At 36.2% G+C, this 17,442-nt stretch overlaps 1 protein-coding gene across 1 annotated transcript in view; it reads left to right on the forward strand.

The window, feature by feature from the left end:
* The window catches only part of LOC128175048 (polycystin family receptor for egg jelly-like), a 43,022-nt gene extending 25,946 nt beyond the window's left edge, over positions 1-17,076 (forward strand). The window contains exons 29-41 of the mRNA XM_052840437.1: positions 2,656-2,794; positions 4,834-4,943; positions 5,209-5,401; positions 5,767-6,109; positions 6,482-6,663; positions 7,084-7,306; positions 12,674-12,813; positions 14,122-14,166; positions 14,357-14,466; positions 14,709-14,901; positions 14,987-15,329; positions 16,035-16,216; positions 16,519-17,076. Coding sequence (XP_052696397.1) covers positions 2,656-2,794; positions 4,834-4,943; positions 5,209-5,401; positions 5,767-6,109; positions 6,482-6,663; positions 7,084-7,306; positions 12,674-12,813; positions 14,122-14,166; positions 14,357-14,466; positions 14,709-14,901; positions 14,987-15,329; positions 16,035-16,216; positions 16,519-16,797 — 2,482 coding nt within the window. The 3' untranslated portion in view covers positions 16,798-17,076. The remainder of the gene's footprint in view (positions 1-2,655; positions 2,795-4,833; positions 4,944-5,208; positions 5,402-5,766; positions 6,110-6,481; positions 6,664-7,083; positions 7,307-12,673; positions 12,814-14,121; positions 14,167-14,356; positions 14,467-14,708; positions 14,902-14,986; positions 15,330-16,034; positions 16,217-16,518) is intronic.
* The last annotated feature ends 366 nt before the right edge of the window (positions 17,077-17,442 follow it).

The raw sequence follows: 17,442 nt of genomic DNA on the forward strand, positions 1-17,442 counted from the left end.
GGGACATGACATTGAACTACATTCTGGCCTTTTTTGTGGCTTTGGTGATTTTGAAATTCTTCAAATATTTGAAATTCAACGTCAGAATGTACTTCATGTCTCAGACCCTCTCCATCGCCAAGAAAAACCTGCTCGGCTTCAGCCTGATGGTGGTGATCATAGTGGTGGCCTTCGCTCACTTCGCTGTCTTCACCTTCGGCCCCATCGTGAAGGGCTTCTCCAACATGGGCCAGTCTCTGATTACCCTGTTTCAGCTGGCCCTTGGCGAATCGGACTTCTACCCCATACAGCAGGCTAACCGGTACATGGGGCCCGCCTTCTTCTTCCTGTACATATTTCTGGTGCAGTGGACCGTACTAGTCATGTTCATGGCCATCCTTAACCTGGCCATCGAGGAGACCAAGAGCAACATGGCCCAAATGAAAAACGATCTGGAGGTTGTGGATTATATATACAACAGAATACACCAGATATTGCCTAAATGTCACTGATCTAAGAGGCTTTTGATTACTTATACTAGTATAACAGACTTATCTAAATGCATTGACAGCTGGGACAATATTATGACTGTTTAAAAAAATATTTGAATTGGTTGTTGTTTTTTTGTATTGCGTCATAATTTGAATCATGCATTTTGTTTATGATTAAACTTGTGTTAGCGTTTTTCCAATTTTTCCATAGGTATAACATTCAGGACGATAACTTTTAAAGCAGGTATTAAATGTGGTTGATTCGGACGCAGTGAAACAGCGGGCAATGTATATTGCAATAATATACATAGATTCAAATCAATAAAGAAGTATCTCCCTTTTTTAGGGGGTCTGGGTGTAGGGTATCATTTAAGGCCAGTAGACGTCCAGACAAATCCAATAAAAGTGACGTAACAGATGAGAGCATGATGTAACCAATAGGTACCAGATGTCATTCCTGCTGAAACGATTAAGGGGATTATCCATGTAATGTGATACATAAAACCGTGCACGTAATTAGCCGCCCAGTAAACAAATGATTGCTTTAATATATCTTAAATAAAAACTGGTTGATGTTTTGAATACATCTCTCGGCTGTGTTCGAGTCGTTTTTCCTTATAGTAGAACACCCCCTATTACGCTTACATCGAGGGTGTCGCTAAGGGTGTGACATTTTGCTGTTCCCTCTCACAAATACAAAATGTACAGCACCGTGTGTCCGTGGATTGTCTCTCTTCTACTCTGTCATATCGCCGGTAAGTTAGACCAGTTTGTGATATTTTGACCGGTGACGGCGAGATACAGATTCGTCGTCCTCTTTTGTTTTTTATATCTATACTGATAAAATAAAGCTAAAACTTGTCATTCACCAATTCTTTAATGTAATTTTCAAGAGCTGTTAATAAGAAAATCCAAGCGTGGTTGCAAACCATTTTCAATCTATTTAACTTATTTAATGATGCAATTCACTTTAGTGAACACAATATGTTGATGCCAATCCAATCTAATTAAAATTAGATCCTTCACGCTCTCGTATTTGATATGTCGGCTGTGAGCGACATATCAAATACGAGAGCGTGGAGGATCTAATTTTAATTAGATTGTGTTGATGCTAATATCATTCCGTCAATTTTTTTTTCATTGAATAGGATATTTTTTAGGATAGAATCAAAATCTTTTTAATCAATTCATTTATTAAATACGTGAATAAATTTTAATTCATTTACTTTGTATATTATATTTTTGTACATAAATCAATTTTTTTAATTAAATTGTTTATAATCTTTGTCAAGAGAAAGTAAAGAAGGAATGAATCAAAATAATACACCGCAATTAAAAGTTCACAGTATACTTTTCTTTGGTCAAACAATTCAAAGAAGAAAAAAACGTTTATTTAAACAATAAAATGCTTTCTTTGGTGATTCATTCGGGATATGAAGGTAGCGACATTGCAGGAAAATTACATAACCCGCGTTAGCGGGTTATGTAAATTTTTTCCTGCAATGATCGCTACCTTCATAACCTGCATGAATCATAAAAGAAAACATTTTATTGTTTATATTAACATCTTTCTTTAACTAATTAATAAACTGATTATGAAAAGTTAGTTAAATTCATTTAATTACTGTTAATGTACAAAAGTACGTAAGCTTAAAGAAACAGCCAAATCGTCTCCTGTGAGACTTTGAGTCTGGCATCGTCATGATAATTTCGTGCAGTCCGGAAGTTTACTAAGGTCGCTGTAGGTTCAGACCAATCGATTAACAGGGCGTGTCAATTTCAGTCCTGTCACTTTCAGCCGCTGTAGATTTCGACCAATCGATAAATAGGGCGTGTAGATTTCTGTTTGGCTGTTCCTATAGAGCTATGAATTATTAACCATAAGTTTCCGTAAGAAAAAGAGGAAACTATGCTTGGTAGATGTAAATATAATGAATTAAATTCAACTATCTTATTTTTCCTACACATACTATTAATAACCCTAAATGAAGGACTAAGTCTCTATACAGTGAAGTTCGTGCGTACACTGTTTACTCTTCGTATATGCAAGTGTGTGAAAATGAGGAGAGAAAATTCTGTAACAGTTACAGTTCCATGAAACAATAATCTATCATCTCTATTACCTTCGATGAGGGTTGTATAACCCAGTTGTTTTTAGATATTTTTAGATATTTATTCTTTCAAGTATAGCTTGCCAGACGAAAGCCAATCAGCAGGCGTTACACGCCCACCTGTTTACGTTATACGACTCCGGGGAGAAGCCGTACTGTGGCGGGGCCGTCAACGTGACCCTTGACCTGGCGCTCCGTCAGGTCATCGATCTGGTAAAGTGAGTCAATTCGGCATGATCGCATGCTTGAAATTTCCATGCTGGAGTTGAAATCTGAGAATATCTTTTCTACGATTATTTTATGTACTCCCGTCTTTTTGGTATAAGGACCGCCCTGTTTCCAAGATCAAATGTCAAGGTCATCATAGACTAAGGTGATGCAGATTTTGTAGGCAATATACACTTCTTCGAATTAGAATGCGATTATATGAAGAAGGAACCCGTTATTATCACTGTAGACACAATCTATTCACACTCTGTAGACAAGATGCAGACGGTTCGACGATCCTGTTCATTGTTCAGCAGACGAACAAGATCAAGGTCACCGCACTTCAATAAAAAAACAAAAACCACGCCGCTTTGAGTTTGATCATTCAAGTTAATCCTAATCCGTGGGGTGGGGGGGGGGGGGGGTATACCTATACTTCCAAAAATAAATTTACGGACCCAATTTTCCCCCCCAAAATCATGAAATTCCTAATCCGTGGGGGGGGGGGGGGGGGGGGCTAGTATCCCTATAACTTCCAACTTCTCAATCTTTCAAGGTAAATTTAGGAATAATTACATTTCCGAGGAGAAAAGTGGGGGAGCTAAACCCTCTATCATGCTATGTGCCTAATGGTTAGGTCTAACTATGCGAAAAAAGTGGGGGGCCTAAGCCCCCCCCCCCCACCCGTTTCCGACGCCTATGATTCTAAAGGTCAAAGACTATGGTCGCTATCTATAGATCTGTTGTTTTCAAACCATATAATGTAATATACGGACACCAATTGAGGTACCACGTGATCATACTGGGTAGACAGCTAGGTTAGTTATGGCAAGAGGAACTTCAAACATCACGGTTTACACGTAATTACTTTCCCCCACACGTAGATGACAAGTCAAATTCAAGCAGCAAGTATATATGGTAGAAAGGATGATTTTCTCTGGAATACCAGTTGCTTATTTCAAGGTCAAGGTGAAGGTCAAACATGTAGTAGATGATTGAAATTCTTGGTCTCGATACCTAGTAGGCATATTTAGGTTTTGTGATAATAGTTGGTGAATAGACGGCTTATGGAAGGTGATGTTAAATCTCCATCACATAAACTATACATTCTCGTTAAGTGATATCGTGTTCAGTACTAATTTAGTTACCATCGTTTCTTCGGTTATTAATTCACATTCTTTATTAAGTACATATAAATCCTAACGTGCTACTTGTGAAGAAAGATTGACAAAAGTGAATTCATCCGTGATAATGGGACTCAAGGGACAACTGTGAAATGATACACCCACCGATTTGTAGATAACAGAGTAAATAGTTCTGTTTCATTCAGCGTCAAATAGCTGTTTGAACACGTAATCAGCGAGATATGGTATCTTGATTCTGATTTATTTTTTTGTGTAGGACGAGCCACTACAGATTCTGAAAGCCAACGTGTGGATACGACTGGTGAGATGCTTCAATGTCTGTGTGATGTAAAAGTTAATGATGTATGGTGTACCGAAGGAGCCACTGCGACCATTGCACTGTCGCCTTTAGGGCGAAGATACGAGAGTGCGGAGTTGCGAAGGCGAGAGTGCGAAGGTGAAGAAGCGATAGTATCTTCGCACATCGCCGTTCTATCTTCGCACTTTCGCCTTCGCATCTTCACCTTTGCAACTTCGCACTCTTGCATCTTTGCCCAAAAGGTGAAGGTCGAAGTGGCTCCATCGGAACACCATAATGATGTGTACAGTGCCAGCAAAGTTAACGTACCTTGAAAAGGCAAGTTTAATAAGAACATGCAAATCTTAACACCAATAATGAAAAGTCTCTAAGCTACCCCTACGTCGAGAAAAAAGAAAACCAATGTTTTTTGGCGAACGGCCTTATTTTGTGGGCACTGGCCCTTGGCTAAATAATTAAAAAGAGATCATTAGATATCAAATACCCTTAATCAATCTCCCTTCGCTACAATCTTGTACATTAAGAGACTATGGTGATACAGAAGATGGCTCTATACTTGCATATTTGAATTGAATTTTACAAGTTTGCGTCGTATGTTGTAGAAATGGCAGGATTGTCGGCTAGTGTGGAACAGCTCGCACTTTGGGGGCATAGAGAGCTTTGTGGTTCCGGTCCGGTATATCTGGGTTCCGGATATCACGCTGTATGACGGGTAATCATCAAATCCAACGTGACGTTACTTAAAGAAACAAAAATCCCTGCTCATGGGAACGATCTCAGAACACTCTTTCGACTTTCGCACGATTATTAGAATGCACGATTTAAAAACGAACCATAGCACGCAACTAAAAACATTTATCCTTATGCACGCTATTTACATTAATCCCAATACACGCTACCAACCAATAGACTAAATCACTGCTCGAAAATAATGTGATCCCAAATGTCATGCGATTAACTGAACTATTTATATACAGAATTTCCCCGGAGTTAGTCGGTTTCCGTGATTTCCGGTCCAGCCTTCACTCGGATGGCACGGTGAGCTATAACTTCCCTACCCTGACAGAGAGCCTGTGTACCCTAGATGTGGACAGGTTCCCGTTCGATCAACAAACCTGTCCCCTCGTGTTCGGCTCCTGGGTCTACGACGGAACCCAGATGGATTTGGTGGTAAGGATTGTGTTCCTGGATGTACAACCAAACAAAGACGTATTTATTTTATAATAGTGTCTTTTTTGGTTTAATGAGATGATAGAAGCAATGGGTGGCAGGTCTATGCTCTTGGTCTACGATGAAACATGGATAGATTTCGTAATCAATGAATAAATGATGCAAATCGAGCCTTTTATTAATTTGTATTTTAATACAGTTCGATCAGTTTATTGATAAGTATTTGTTTATAGCTGTAAATTTGTCCATCTGCTTGGTCATGGATTTAGTGGTAAGCAGTAATATTCATATAAATTACTGAGTATTGTGCATGGGTATGTTGTTCAATATGGGAAAATGCCAGTTAAGAATAATCTTTCATATAGAGCAAGAGTCCGGCGGGGGACTTGTCGTCTGCTGTTGAGCACGTGGAGTGGACGTATGTTTCCATGCGCGCGGAAAAGCACGTATTGCAGTATAAATGCTGCCCAGAACCCTACTCTGACGTCACGTTCTACCTGACCCTGCGGAGGAAGCCCAAGTTCTACCAGAACAGTCTATTCGTCTCCTCGGCTCTGATCACAGTGATGGCGGTGCTGGGGTACCACCTGCCTGTGGAGTCTGGAGAGAAGGTGTCCCTCCAGATCACCGTCATGTTGTCCCTGGCAGTGTTCCAGCAGCTGGTGTCCGACAAACTCCCGCCGTCCGCCGACAGTACGCCGCTCATAGGTAGAAACGCTACAAACAACAAAAGAATAACACAACGTACAACTTAATACAACAACAACACACCACAAATACAAAATACCGTATGCATACAACTAAACACCACAGACTACTAAAAAATTACATCTACAAATGAACGGAAGACGTACGAAACACTGCATATCAATAATTAAGGAAGAGAGGTTCACGTACAGAACGCAGAAACATCACGTACAACAGACAAATTTTCAATGAAAGGAAGACGTAGCTCACGTTTGACTAAAGATATTCCTGAGGAGTATTCTGTATAATTTGATCAAAATACCACAATATACATGTACACGTAACTTAAAAAAATTCAAAATGGTCTAACTTAAGAATATATTTTTGTTGCAGCGAAGTACTTTAACTTTTCGCTGTGTTTGGTGGGAATTACCTGTCTCATGGCGGTGGTTGTAATAGCAATCCATTACCAAGGCAACACGCGCATGCCGGACTGGCTGTACAATATCGGTGTCCTCAGGTTGTCTAAGATTACCCTGGTTTGTGTTGAACACCTAAACGGCGTCCCTGAACAGGTAATGTCTATGACCTCAATGAATTCAACATGTACGTTTTCGTGAATAAAATCAAATTATCTATCTGAAACCATCTTTTTTCAATGGCAATGTCATGAATTCAACATTTACGTTTTCGCGAATAAAATCAAATTATCTATGTGAAACCGTCTTGTTTCAATTCAATACATTTGTTTTGAACTAAAAATCTAATTACCTCTAATCACCCCAAAGCTTAATGTTGCGTGAAAACGTGAATAACATTTGCGAATGCTTATATCAATTGTTAATAATTCATTAATACACAGTGAAAAAAAAATCGCGTTATTCATAATTTAAAGAAACATTTCATCTGGTTAAGACTAAACAATAGTGAACGTGTTTAAACTGATTTTAGGTGATCATCATTAAACAAAAATTGACGTTTTTATTCTTTGCTAGATCCAAAACAATAACCACGTGGAAAATTGTAGAAAACACAAAGAAAACTCGTATTGTGATAAACAACATATTATGGAGCAATCACCTAAAGAATACTATTCGATTCAAAGTGGGAATCCTGTGATCAAGGCACCAAATGTTGACTACGAAGAAGCCTGGAAGAAGCTTGCAATTGTTGTGGACCGACTTTGTTTCTTTTTGTTCATCGTTGTATGTTGTACGGGTATCTGTGTGTTCTTTTATTACTTTCAAGTACAAATGTGATGGCTTGTGTAAATCATCTAATGATTATTGACGAAAATTTGAGGGCAAAAATTCCATTCATAATGAAACTTAATTCATGAAACATGATAATTTATTGGTTATTTAATCTTGATTCTAACAACCGTCAACAATCATTTTGTGTAAAGATTGATTCTGAATTCTTTCAATTCATGTTTTAAATCTTATACATACATGTTTTACATTACATTGTAGTACTGGCGTATCAAATTGTACCAATCGTTCACATCATTGTAGAGCTATTCATGTTGTATGTTCTCGCAGGCATAGAAATCTCATAGAATTTTTGTGAAGAGAGAAGCATTTTATTTTATTTGACAAAAGCTGGTTCGATAGTGGGTGAAAGTTCTATCAAAGGCTTTTCGGCTGACGAACAAGTCCTCTTTGATTGATGTTTTGCTCCTCTCTGATTTAATGACTTTATATGTAGATTTTATATAAATGATTAATGGAGAAAAATAAACGCTCTATTGTACTTGTTTTTACACAAAAAATCATTTCGTGTGTTGTAATAGTGGTTTAGTGAATGCGACGAGGGAGATATCATAGTGCTAATCTTTAGTCTGTAGTCACGTGCTGTTCGTCCTTGCGGTAAGCGTCAATTCATTGTAAACGTGTTCGCTATAACCGTACTTTACTGTAGCACGTTCTGATACAAATAAGTAACAAATGGTAAGACTAAAAACCTACATGTATGGTTGAAATTTTCTAAAAATTCAAAATACCTAAATAATTGTTTTGACACAACATATCACAAATTACATATTAAATGCTATTATTGACGAGAATGTTTTATTACAAAATAATAGTTCATGGCTATAATAATCATAATTTAAGATGATTTTAGGTGGACTTAATGTGTAATTTGTTGATCTCCCAGCCATCTTAAATTGCCTGTGCCTCGTAACTGTAAGTTGTCAAAAATAATATACATGTACTCCATTGCAATATCGTAATCCAACCACTATTTGAGCCGTTTTGTTTTGACCCCCCCCCCCCCCGCAACCAGCCCTCCAAATACGCTGACATGAAACAGGTAAAAGTGTTATGAACAAGTATAGCTAATATTTGATGCTCTTTTAACCTTTTAAAGGAGTGTGTGGCGGTTAAATACCAAAAATATTAAATGTTTGTTGCTTCAAACGCTGGGTTAAGATTTCTAATTTTAGCTGTAATTTTTAATTAATAATTTAGCCCTATCCGATTTTTTCTCTTCCAAAAAATAAAATATCAGTATGAAAATTTCACATTTCTTATATGAAGAAATAGAAAGGATTTTATAATATAAACGGATTTAAAAAAAAAAAAGAAGTGTCAAACTAGAAAACAAAGTGAGTCCCGCCCACCCCAAAGTCTATAAGTCCCACAAAGTTGCCTTGAAAACCAGCTTATTATACATTTGCTATTGTAAACTAATGGCTGTTATAATGAGGACTCTATCGATCAAGTGCAGTAGTTACTTTTGTAGAAATGAATAAGCGTCAACTTCATTGCTTCATTAATTCATGCACATCGCGTCAGATAATATACGAATGGAAACTTTATACGCTAATACCCTCGTTAAATGAACGCTTTCGAAAGAATGGTATGGCTTCATTCATTTCTGACTGAACTTGCTCTTGTAACCTTAACTTGATCTTTAAAAGTAAAAACAAAAGACTGTGTAGATTATTTAAGACCTCATTAGAGAACAAATGGATAACCGCCCCGCGACAATTTCACTCCGGCTGATTGTTAATCATTAGAAATTAAAACATACATGCAAAGGGTAGAATGTATTCAGCGCAAAAAAAAAAATCATTAACGGTAGATTGAGTAAAAAAGATATATCTAAATAATGGCCCAGGAAATGCGTACTGTCAACACAACGTTCGATCTATTTAGGGCGGTATTGTCGCGATGTCGGATTAAAATATTTCATTTTAATGATTGTTCTCGGACCACGGACAGCCAGTAAACATATTACCCAGCGTATTACTTCGGATGATCAGAATGGAGGAGAAGCGACACTTCAGGATTTCTGGGATTGTTTGTCTGTTTTCAATTTTCATTAATGGTAAGGTTTTAATCAGTAATATTAGATTAAAAGTTTTCCTTTAAATTAAAGAAAACACTAATTGTATGGTCACCACAGCTTCATTATTCCATGTAAAATTATAATTTTTGAAATAGCATATAAAATTTTTTATTGTCTGCTTGTAATTTTAATCTTATATTTAGCCCTACTATTTTTGTGGAAATTATTAAAACAATTAATTTATTATCACGACTACACTCAAAGTTGTGCATAGAATTCCTACGAAATATAATGCATCTGTGTGCTCACTGTTTGAGGAAAAGTAAATAAATCTACTTCAATGATTCATATATCAGTACACATGTATATTTAGCCATGTATTGTACATGTACGCGTGTATATTTAGACATATGTTGTACATGTACACAGGTATATTTGAACGTGTTCTACATGTACACATGTATATTTAGACATTTGTTTTCAATTAAAGACGGACGTTTTAACGCTGCCTATTATAATTATAATTTTCCTACATCATTAACTGGACACTAAAATTTTCAAACACACACGAGTATTTTTGTTAAATTCAATAGCACTTGTCTGTATCTGTTTAAAAGGATCCTTTTCCCGTATAAAAAAAAAACACCAACAACAACAACAAAAAACCATTTAAAAACACCCCTCATCAAGTGTAATGAATATCAAATAACTAAATACATATGTATAATAAATAAAGCATCGATTTGTCGAAAATGCAAGCTCTACAGAATCAGTGTAATTTAATTCATCCAGGTGTCATTGTGACTTTAATTATAAGTAAATACTGGTTCCCTGAATTAACTACAAATCAGATCGCATTGTGATTCCGTCTTGATTACCGTCTCCTACAACCAGATTTGACCTGGCCATAGATTGGGACTCTTCCACTCCACTGCTCCTTGAACCCAATCTGAAACACTTCTTCGTGCATCAAATATTTTGTATTGTTGTAATATACCTACACAAAGGTTAGGCTATACCTTTATATTATTGATTTGTCAACACAAATAGGGCGTTACTAACCTTTTCTAATCAGACATCGATCGAATCTGTGACTCGGGATTGCACTTCTCATTTATTTATGATATTAATCAGTTTGATTTTATTAATTGATTTCTAATGTTTATTATTCTATGTAATTAGAGACGGCTTCATTTAATTCATTACGTTAATGGTAGGGGAAGGAGAGAGGCCCCGATCGTATTGAGCGCTGTTGGTAGGTGCGGTAGACCGGTCTTTCCCGAGGTACATTGGTAATTCTGAATTTGAGGGGTATATATGTATAAGTAACTGGGGTTCCTCGATCCAAAAAATAAATGTTCCCCAATGTTTTCTTTAATTTTAAATGATAAATGAATAGAAACACATTATAATGTTCTTTCTACAATACACGTTCCAAAAAATGAGTAAAATTCCTCGAAAATTGATTCCCGCGAATATGAATGGCTCGAAATAGGAATTATCGGAGATTTCTGTTGATGGTATAAGGTTAATTAATCATATTATTGAAAAACGTACATGTAAATTGCTTGTACATGTACTTGCTAAAATTTACCAAAAAAAACGTATCAGGTGTTTGGAAAAGAAAATAATTTTAACCAAAATATCCGTTTAAAACTCGCATGCAAACCAGTACGCGTACTGCGCTTAGCTATGCATACACGTTTGATTGTGTTTTTTCTCTGAAAAATATATTTTTTATGACAAATGAGAAGTGTATTAATTATGACAGTCAGTCGGAACCAATAGCGCACATGCTAGGCTATCAAATAGACTGTATCAAAATTAACAATGCATACTGGTAATCAGGTGACTTTTTTCATCGATAGCATGCACGTGTTTTATTCGTTCTTATCGATTGTTATATTGTAATGACGTAGGAAATACCCTTAACATTGTTATAATCATAGTTGATTATTTTCTCTTGTTAGAAACCAACTGAAAAATTCAGTGTAACAATGGTAATAATCTTTTTTTTTCCTTCTGAGGGCATGTTATCTCTATAGCATTAGACCCAATAGAAATATGTTATCTGTTTATTCCCAAAATGTGGAGCGAAGTGAAAGAAGTGGGTTATTAAAACACAATGAATGTTTTCAATGATATTTTTAGGATCATTCAAGTCTTCTTTAAAATCCATTATTTTTCTCTACAGAACCAAAAACATAAAATATCTCGCCCTAGAGGGGTGGCATTGTCTTTATACAATATCTAACCCATAGTGAGGCAGATTTAAAAAAGACCTGTCTGATTGACCGAATATATAGTCAATGATCCGTTGTTTTTCCTGTCGATATTCTTGTCCTGTCCGGGGCGATATTTCGGAATCAAGCAGCACCCAGCGGTGTTTTAAACAAAGAACCATACACCGTCATCGTACAAATCTGTTTAGAATTGTATACGAATTGTGCATTATGCATATTTAGATGCATGAATGATTTCTGCACATGTGCTTAATGATTCAACATGAGTCCAAAATAAAACAAGTAAATGTGTTAGAATTTAACGACAGAAATATCTTACCTTTGACAGTCACTTATTGCGAATAAACTAGATTTTTTACTCGTTCTATTCAACAATATATATCATGTATAATGCAAAAGGTTGAAAAATATCAATGTCCTTTTAAAAAGTTAAAGAACTTAAAAAAAGAAAGTAATCTGCCTCCTTTTTGATAACATGTTTTCTTTGTGAAAAGAACAAAAAAAACCAAACAAACAAACAAACAAAAACAAACAAAAATCGGGAAAGATTTGAAAACTTTTTAATTTTTATTGCCTAACATTGTCGATAATCTCCCAAACACATTTCTAGACTAAATACTAAAACTTTTAAACATTTTAATAACCGTGATTACAACGTCATTATGCAATACTTTAAGTCGTTGAAATAAATGTACATATGTAATTGAGTATCCCAAATCGGCATACCCATACTAAAAATTAAATTATTTCATTTCAGCCTAATTAATAAATAATACTATTGACAAAACAAATCCATCTAGAGCAAGATTAAGGTCTCAAACGGTCTCATTTGTCTATTCCTTATAATTATTTTTGTCTAGGAACTGGTATTTCATTTTGCAGAAAAAAACGTTATATACATGTATCCAAACATTTCCTTTTGAATGGAGATGTATGCAATTTAAAACAGACGAATCAATTTATTAATTTGTTTATATTTGTTATTTTGGAAAAGCAGTCAGAAGAAATTCAAAAGAACCATGTGAGACAAGTACACTGTATCTTTCAGGTATAGCTGGCCAGACGACAGCCAATCAGCAGGCGTTACACACCCACCTGTTTACGTCATACGACGCCGGGGAGAAGCCGTACTGTGGCGGGGCCGTCAACGTGACCCTTGACCTGGCGCTCCGTCAGGTCATCGATCTGGTAAACACCCCTCTGTATCCGTGTTTGTTCTGTTCAATCGCAGGAGACTGTCCGGATCAAAATTTAATTAATTTTTGTTTTAATCGCGAAAGAGGAAGAGAAATCTTGTCAGTATTGAATTACGTGTTTGTTTGAATTAATATCGTAAAAAGAAGTCTTTGTGAATTTCAAAGATTTTATTGATAGGAAGTGCCAATATCCATTACGGTTGAGCCCCCGAGTTCACTTAATATTACAATACACCGGTACAAAAAGAAGCTGGATACGAACCTAGCTTAATATATTGATTCATGTTTATAAAAGTTCCTTTTGGTCATCACGATTTAACCTATTTCTTTTGCTTTGGTCTTTAAAAAACAGCATTTATTTAAATCAATCCCATAGAGAGGCAAAAATCCAATTAAAAGTAATTACAGTAAAGTTATCAAATAACTCTCATTGGAACGGCCATACTTTACTTTAACCCAGGGTGCCAAACTTCTTTTATCGAATTATTTGAAATTGTGTAGTGGATTGTTCTAATTAAAAAAAAATTCAATATAAACATGCAATGATTTAAAGAATGCTCTCATAGAAATATAATTTACACTTCTTTATGCTAAGACTAATATCATAATAAGAATAATATTATAGCATTAAGAAAAAAACACCAACAACAATCTCTAAAGTTTTTATAAAAATAATATATGAATATCGATGGACACCCTTAAATCCCGTTAACAGGACACACAGGCTAGTAATATGGTCCGCGGGCCTCTTAAACTAGCGGATCTATGTAACCGCAGTTTTTCAAGAAAGGTGGATACAAACATAAAACACTCTTTCTATGATGTATTTTATATAAAATTATCCTTAAAGATGTACTCCTTCCTAAATATAAAATGTACATTGATTATTAGTCACTATTTGACCAAAACGTTCAATGTAAGCATGACAATATCAACACCATTATCTAATATAGTGTTTTGTTTTATTTTGTTTTGTTTTGTTTGCTCTGTTTTTGTTTTTTGTTTAATTGTGAAAGATGATGAAATGCATATCAATTATTGAATCTGTAAACATAGTCTATTATTTTACAGTGCTGGGTACAAATGTACTAAAAGAATACGCAGACTTAAATTCACTATACAAATAGAATTTAGAAAGACAGTGTTGTGCCAAACCCAGTATGCTCATGAATGGAAAACTTTCCTTACCGAGCAGAAATCGATTTGACGTTTCTTTTCTTTCATTAACTAATCTAATGAATCGAGCTTATTATGCTTAAAAAGAAACATCAGTAATAATACTTGCGTCTTCACTCACTAGGATGAGCCCCAGCAGATTCTGAGGGCCAATGTGTGGGTCAGACTGGTAAGTCATCGATTCATTGACCTATAATTTGAGGTAACGCACTCTTCTCTGTTTCAATATTTACATTGTACATATTTAACTCACTAGTATTAATGTATTAAATCAAATAAAATATTTAAACTGTTTTAATTGCTATTTTCAATAATACCCGAGTTCAATGTCTTACCTGATTACTATGTGATTGTCTCAGAAATGGCAGGACTGCCGTCTGACGTGGACCCCCTCCAGTTATGGGGGCATCTCCAACTTCATCGTGCCCTACAAGTATATCTGGATCCCAGACCTCACCTTATACGACAGGTGAACTCTTCTCCAACCTAAATTAAGCGAAATTCACCAACATTTTACAGGAATGAGTTTGATATTTTGCATTAGCTCTGCCTGCGGTGTGTTCGAATGAGACCCTCCTCTATTTCATAAAATGATCTTTTGACATAGAATTTTCTTATTGTTTTAAAGTTGTATGTCTGTTTGGCAATACAAATATTCATCCCTTTCTTTTATAAGTAACTTAAAGTTTCTGACTGCTCTGAATCTTTCAGCGTTTCGGATGATTTCGTCGGACTGAAGGACTACCGCCCGAACATCTACTCTGACGGCACCGTGTACTACAACTTCCCCAGTGTGCTGGAGAGCATCTGCGCCGTGGACGTAGAGAAGTTCCCGTACGACGACCAGACCTGTAAGCTGCTGTTTGGGTCCTGGGCCTACCACGGCCTTGACATGGACTTACAGGTGCGTGTGGTACTAATCCTCATCAATTTGAATGTAGCGCCATCTTCTCTTGTAATTTTATATCAGTGGTTTTGGTTTTTTCCAGTATAAGAATCCACAAGGAGACTTGTCGTCTGCTGTCACAAACGTGGAATGGACGTATGTCTCTCTGAAGGCGGAGAGACACGTGCTGTATTACGGATGTTGTCCCGAGCCCTACCCTGACGTCACGTACTACCTGAAACTGAAGCGAAAACCTCAGTTCTACCTGATCAATCTGATCGTGCCGTCCATGTTGATTACAGTCATGGCCGCCCTGGGCTACTACCTGCCTGTGGAGTCCGGAGAGAAGGTGTCCCTCCAGATCACAGTCATGTTGTCCCTGGCAGTGTTCCAATTACTGGTGGCTGACAAACTCCCGCCTTCAGCAGACGCCACGCCCATCATCGGTAAGATATCAACAATTAATGAGTTAGAAATCCACAATCACCGGTAAGATATCCACTATCAGTGGTGATATATCCACAATCACCGGTAAGATATCCACTATCAGTGGTGATATATCCACAATCACCGGTATGATATCCACTATCAGTGGTGATATATCCACTATCAGTGGTGATATATCCACTATCAGTGGTGATATATTTACGATCATTTGTAATTAAGATAATAGCAACCAATGGTAAGATATCCATAATTAGTTGTAAGATACAAAGGCAATCACTGGTAAGATATCAAAAACTATTGGCAAGATATAAGCAATCATAAAAACGATTTCCGCGATTTTAGTAATAAGATGTCCACAAAAATCTATAAGATAGACGCAATCATTGGTAAGATATCCGGAGTTACTGGTATATTACGTGTTTATCTACCATCATTGGTAAGACATCAGTAATCCTGGCAAAATAATCATTGTCATTGGCAAAGTGCTGCATGACATATGGGACCATGTAATATTGATATCCATTGGTAATAAATAAATTGGTTTGGTATCTATTGCTTTTGGTGAGCAAAGTTTTTTTTTCATTTTTTTGTGTCTCAGTTTGATTTTTTCATCGATACTTTTCTTCAAACCTGAATCCGAAGAATCGCAGTTTTTATGGTGTTCAGATTACTCTTTACTTACAGATTTTTTTCTTTGTTGACAGCTACATATTTTAACTTCTCCTTGTTTCTGGTTGGATTAGCCTGTGTAATGGCGGTGGTTGTCATAGCAATCCATTACCAAGGCAACAGACGCATGCCTGACTGGTTGTACAGTATTGGGGTTTTGAAACTGTCGTATATCACGTGTGTTCACATAGAAAACAGGCCATCAGCGGATGATCGGGTAAGTAGTTGGAAGATTGACCACTAGAAAACGTCAATAGATGATAAGTAGGTCAACTGATTATTAATTGATTTTTCCATTGTCATACTGGCAATCTGAGTGTTGCAGTATGCTATTCCTATATTGTTATAAGGTCATTACTATTAATTAAATCTAAACACCGATATAAATTTAAGTGAGGAAGATACAAGTCGTTCCTCCATTGAAAATTAACACAATACATGTACATCTCAATAGTTGATTGTGGTAATTATATGTTTTAATGATTGTTTCGATAAAAATTCATTTATGATTAATTGCAGAAGACTACGACTGACTTGTTTGCAGTTAAAAGTCAAAATCATAAAGTGAGCCCAGCTATTAAAACAAAGAGTAACTTAACCTTATTAGATCTCGAGCCGGTAGTCACAGCAGAAAAGAAAAATAACGAGCAAAAGGATCCTGTGGATGCGGCACCAAAAAGAGTGAATCAGGATGACTGGAGAAAATTAGCATTAATCGTGGACAGACTCGCATTTTATCTATTTATGATCGTTGGTGTAGTTGGGACATCCATCATTTTCTCAAAGTTTGGGATGTGACATTCTATGAGTATTCATGCATTCATTTCATTGGAAACTTTTGACGCAAGCTTTATTTGACTATTCTTGAAGTATCTGTGGGGTTCTCTACACCCTTTTACATATTTTTAAAATAGTAAATCAAATTATAAAGACTGAATTGAGATATTTTGTCAAATTAGTAATGACAAAAACAGACTTGTCTCATACAGCATTGACCATGTGACTTGCAGATTCAATCACCAGGGAAATTGTTCATAGATAAAATGTATTGTCATAAATGTTTTCCCCTTAAATTCACTAATTTTGATTTTATTTTTTTATAGTTTTAATTGGTTGATTTGAATACTTTTTCTAAATGTGTTTAATATATTATATCAAATTACATGTAAAATACAGACCAGACACAACCAAACACCAAAGTAGACCCAAAAACCTGACCTTGGGTTTGCTTTGTGTCTGCTCAGAGTTTGGTCAGGGACTGCTTTTTATAAATCTGCATCTGCTCTGGGTCTGCTAGGGGTCCACCCAGTCCACCCGAGCACTGCTATGGGTTCACATGTACGCCCAGTCGGTTCTTGGAGTCTGCACTGAATTATAAGCAGACCAATTTTTTTACTTACCATCTGTAAGCCCTCAACTTGCATATTCTTAATTTTTAATAGC

The sequence above is a fragment of the Crassostrea angulata genome, chromosome 3 (assembly GCF_025612915.1).
Source record: "Crassostrea angulata isolate pt1a10 chromosome 3, ASM2561291v2, whole genome shotgun sequence".
Classification (NCBI taxonomy): Eukaryota; Metazoa; Mollusca; class Bivalvia; order Ostreida; family Ostreidae; genus Magallana; species Magallana angulata.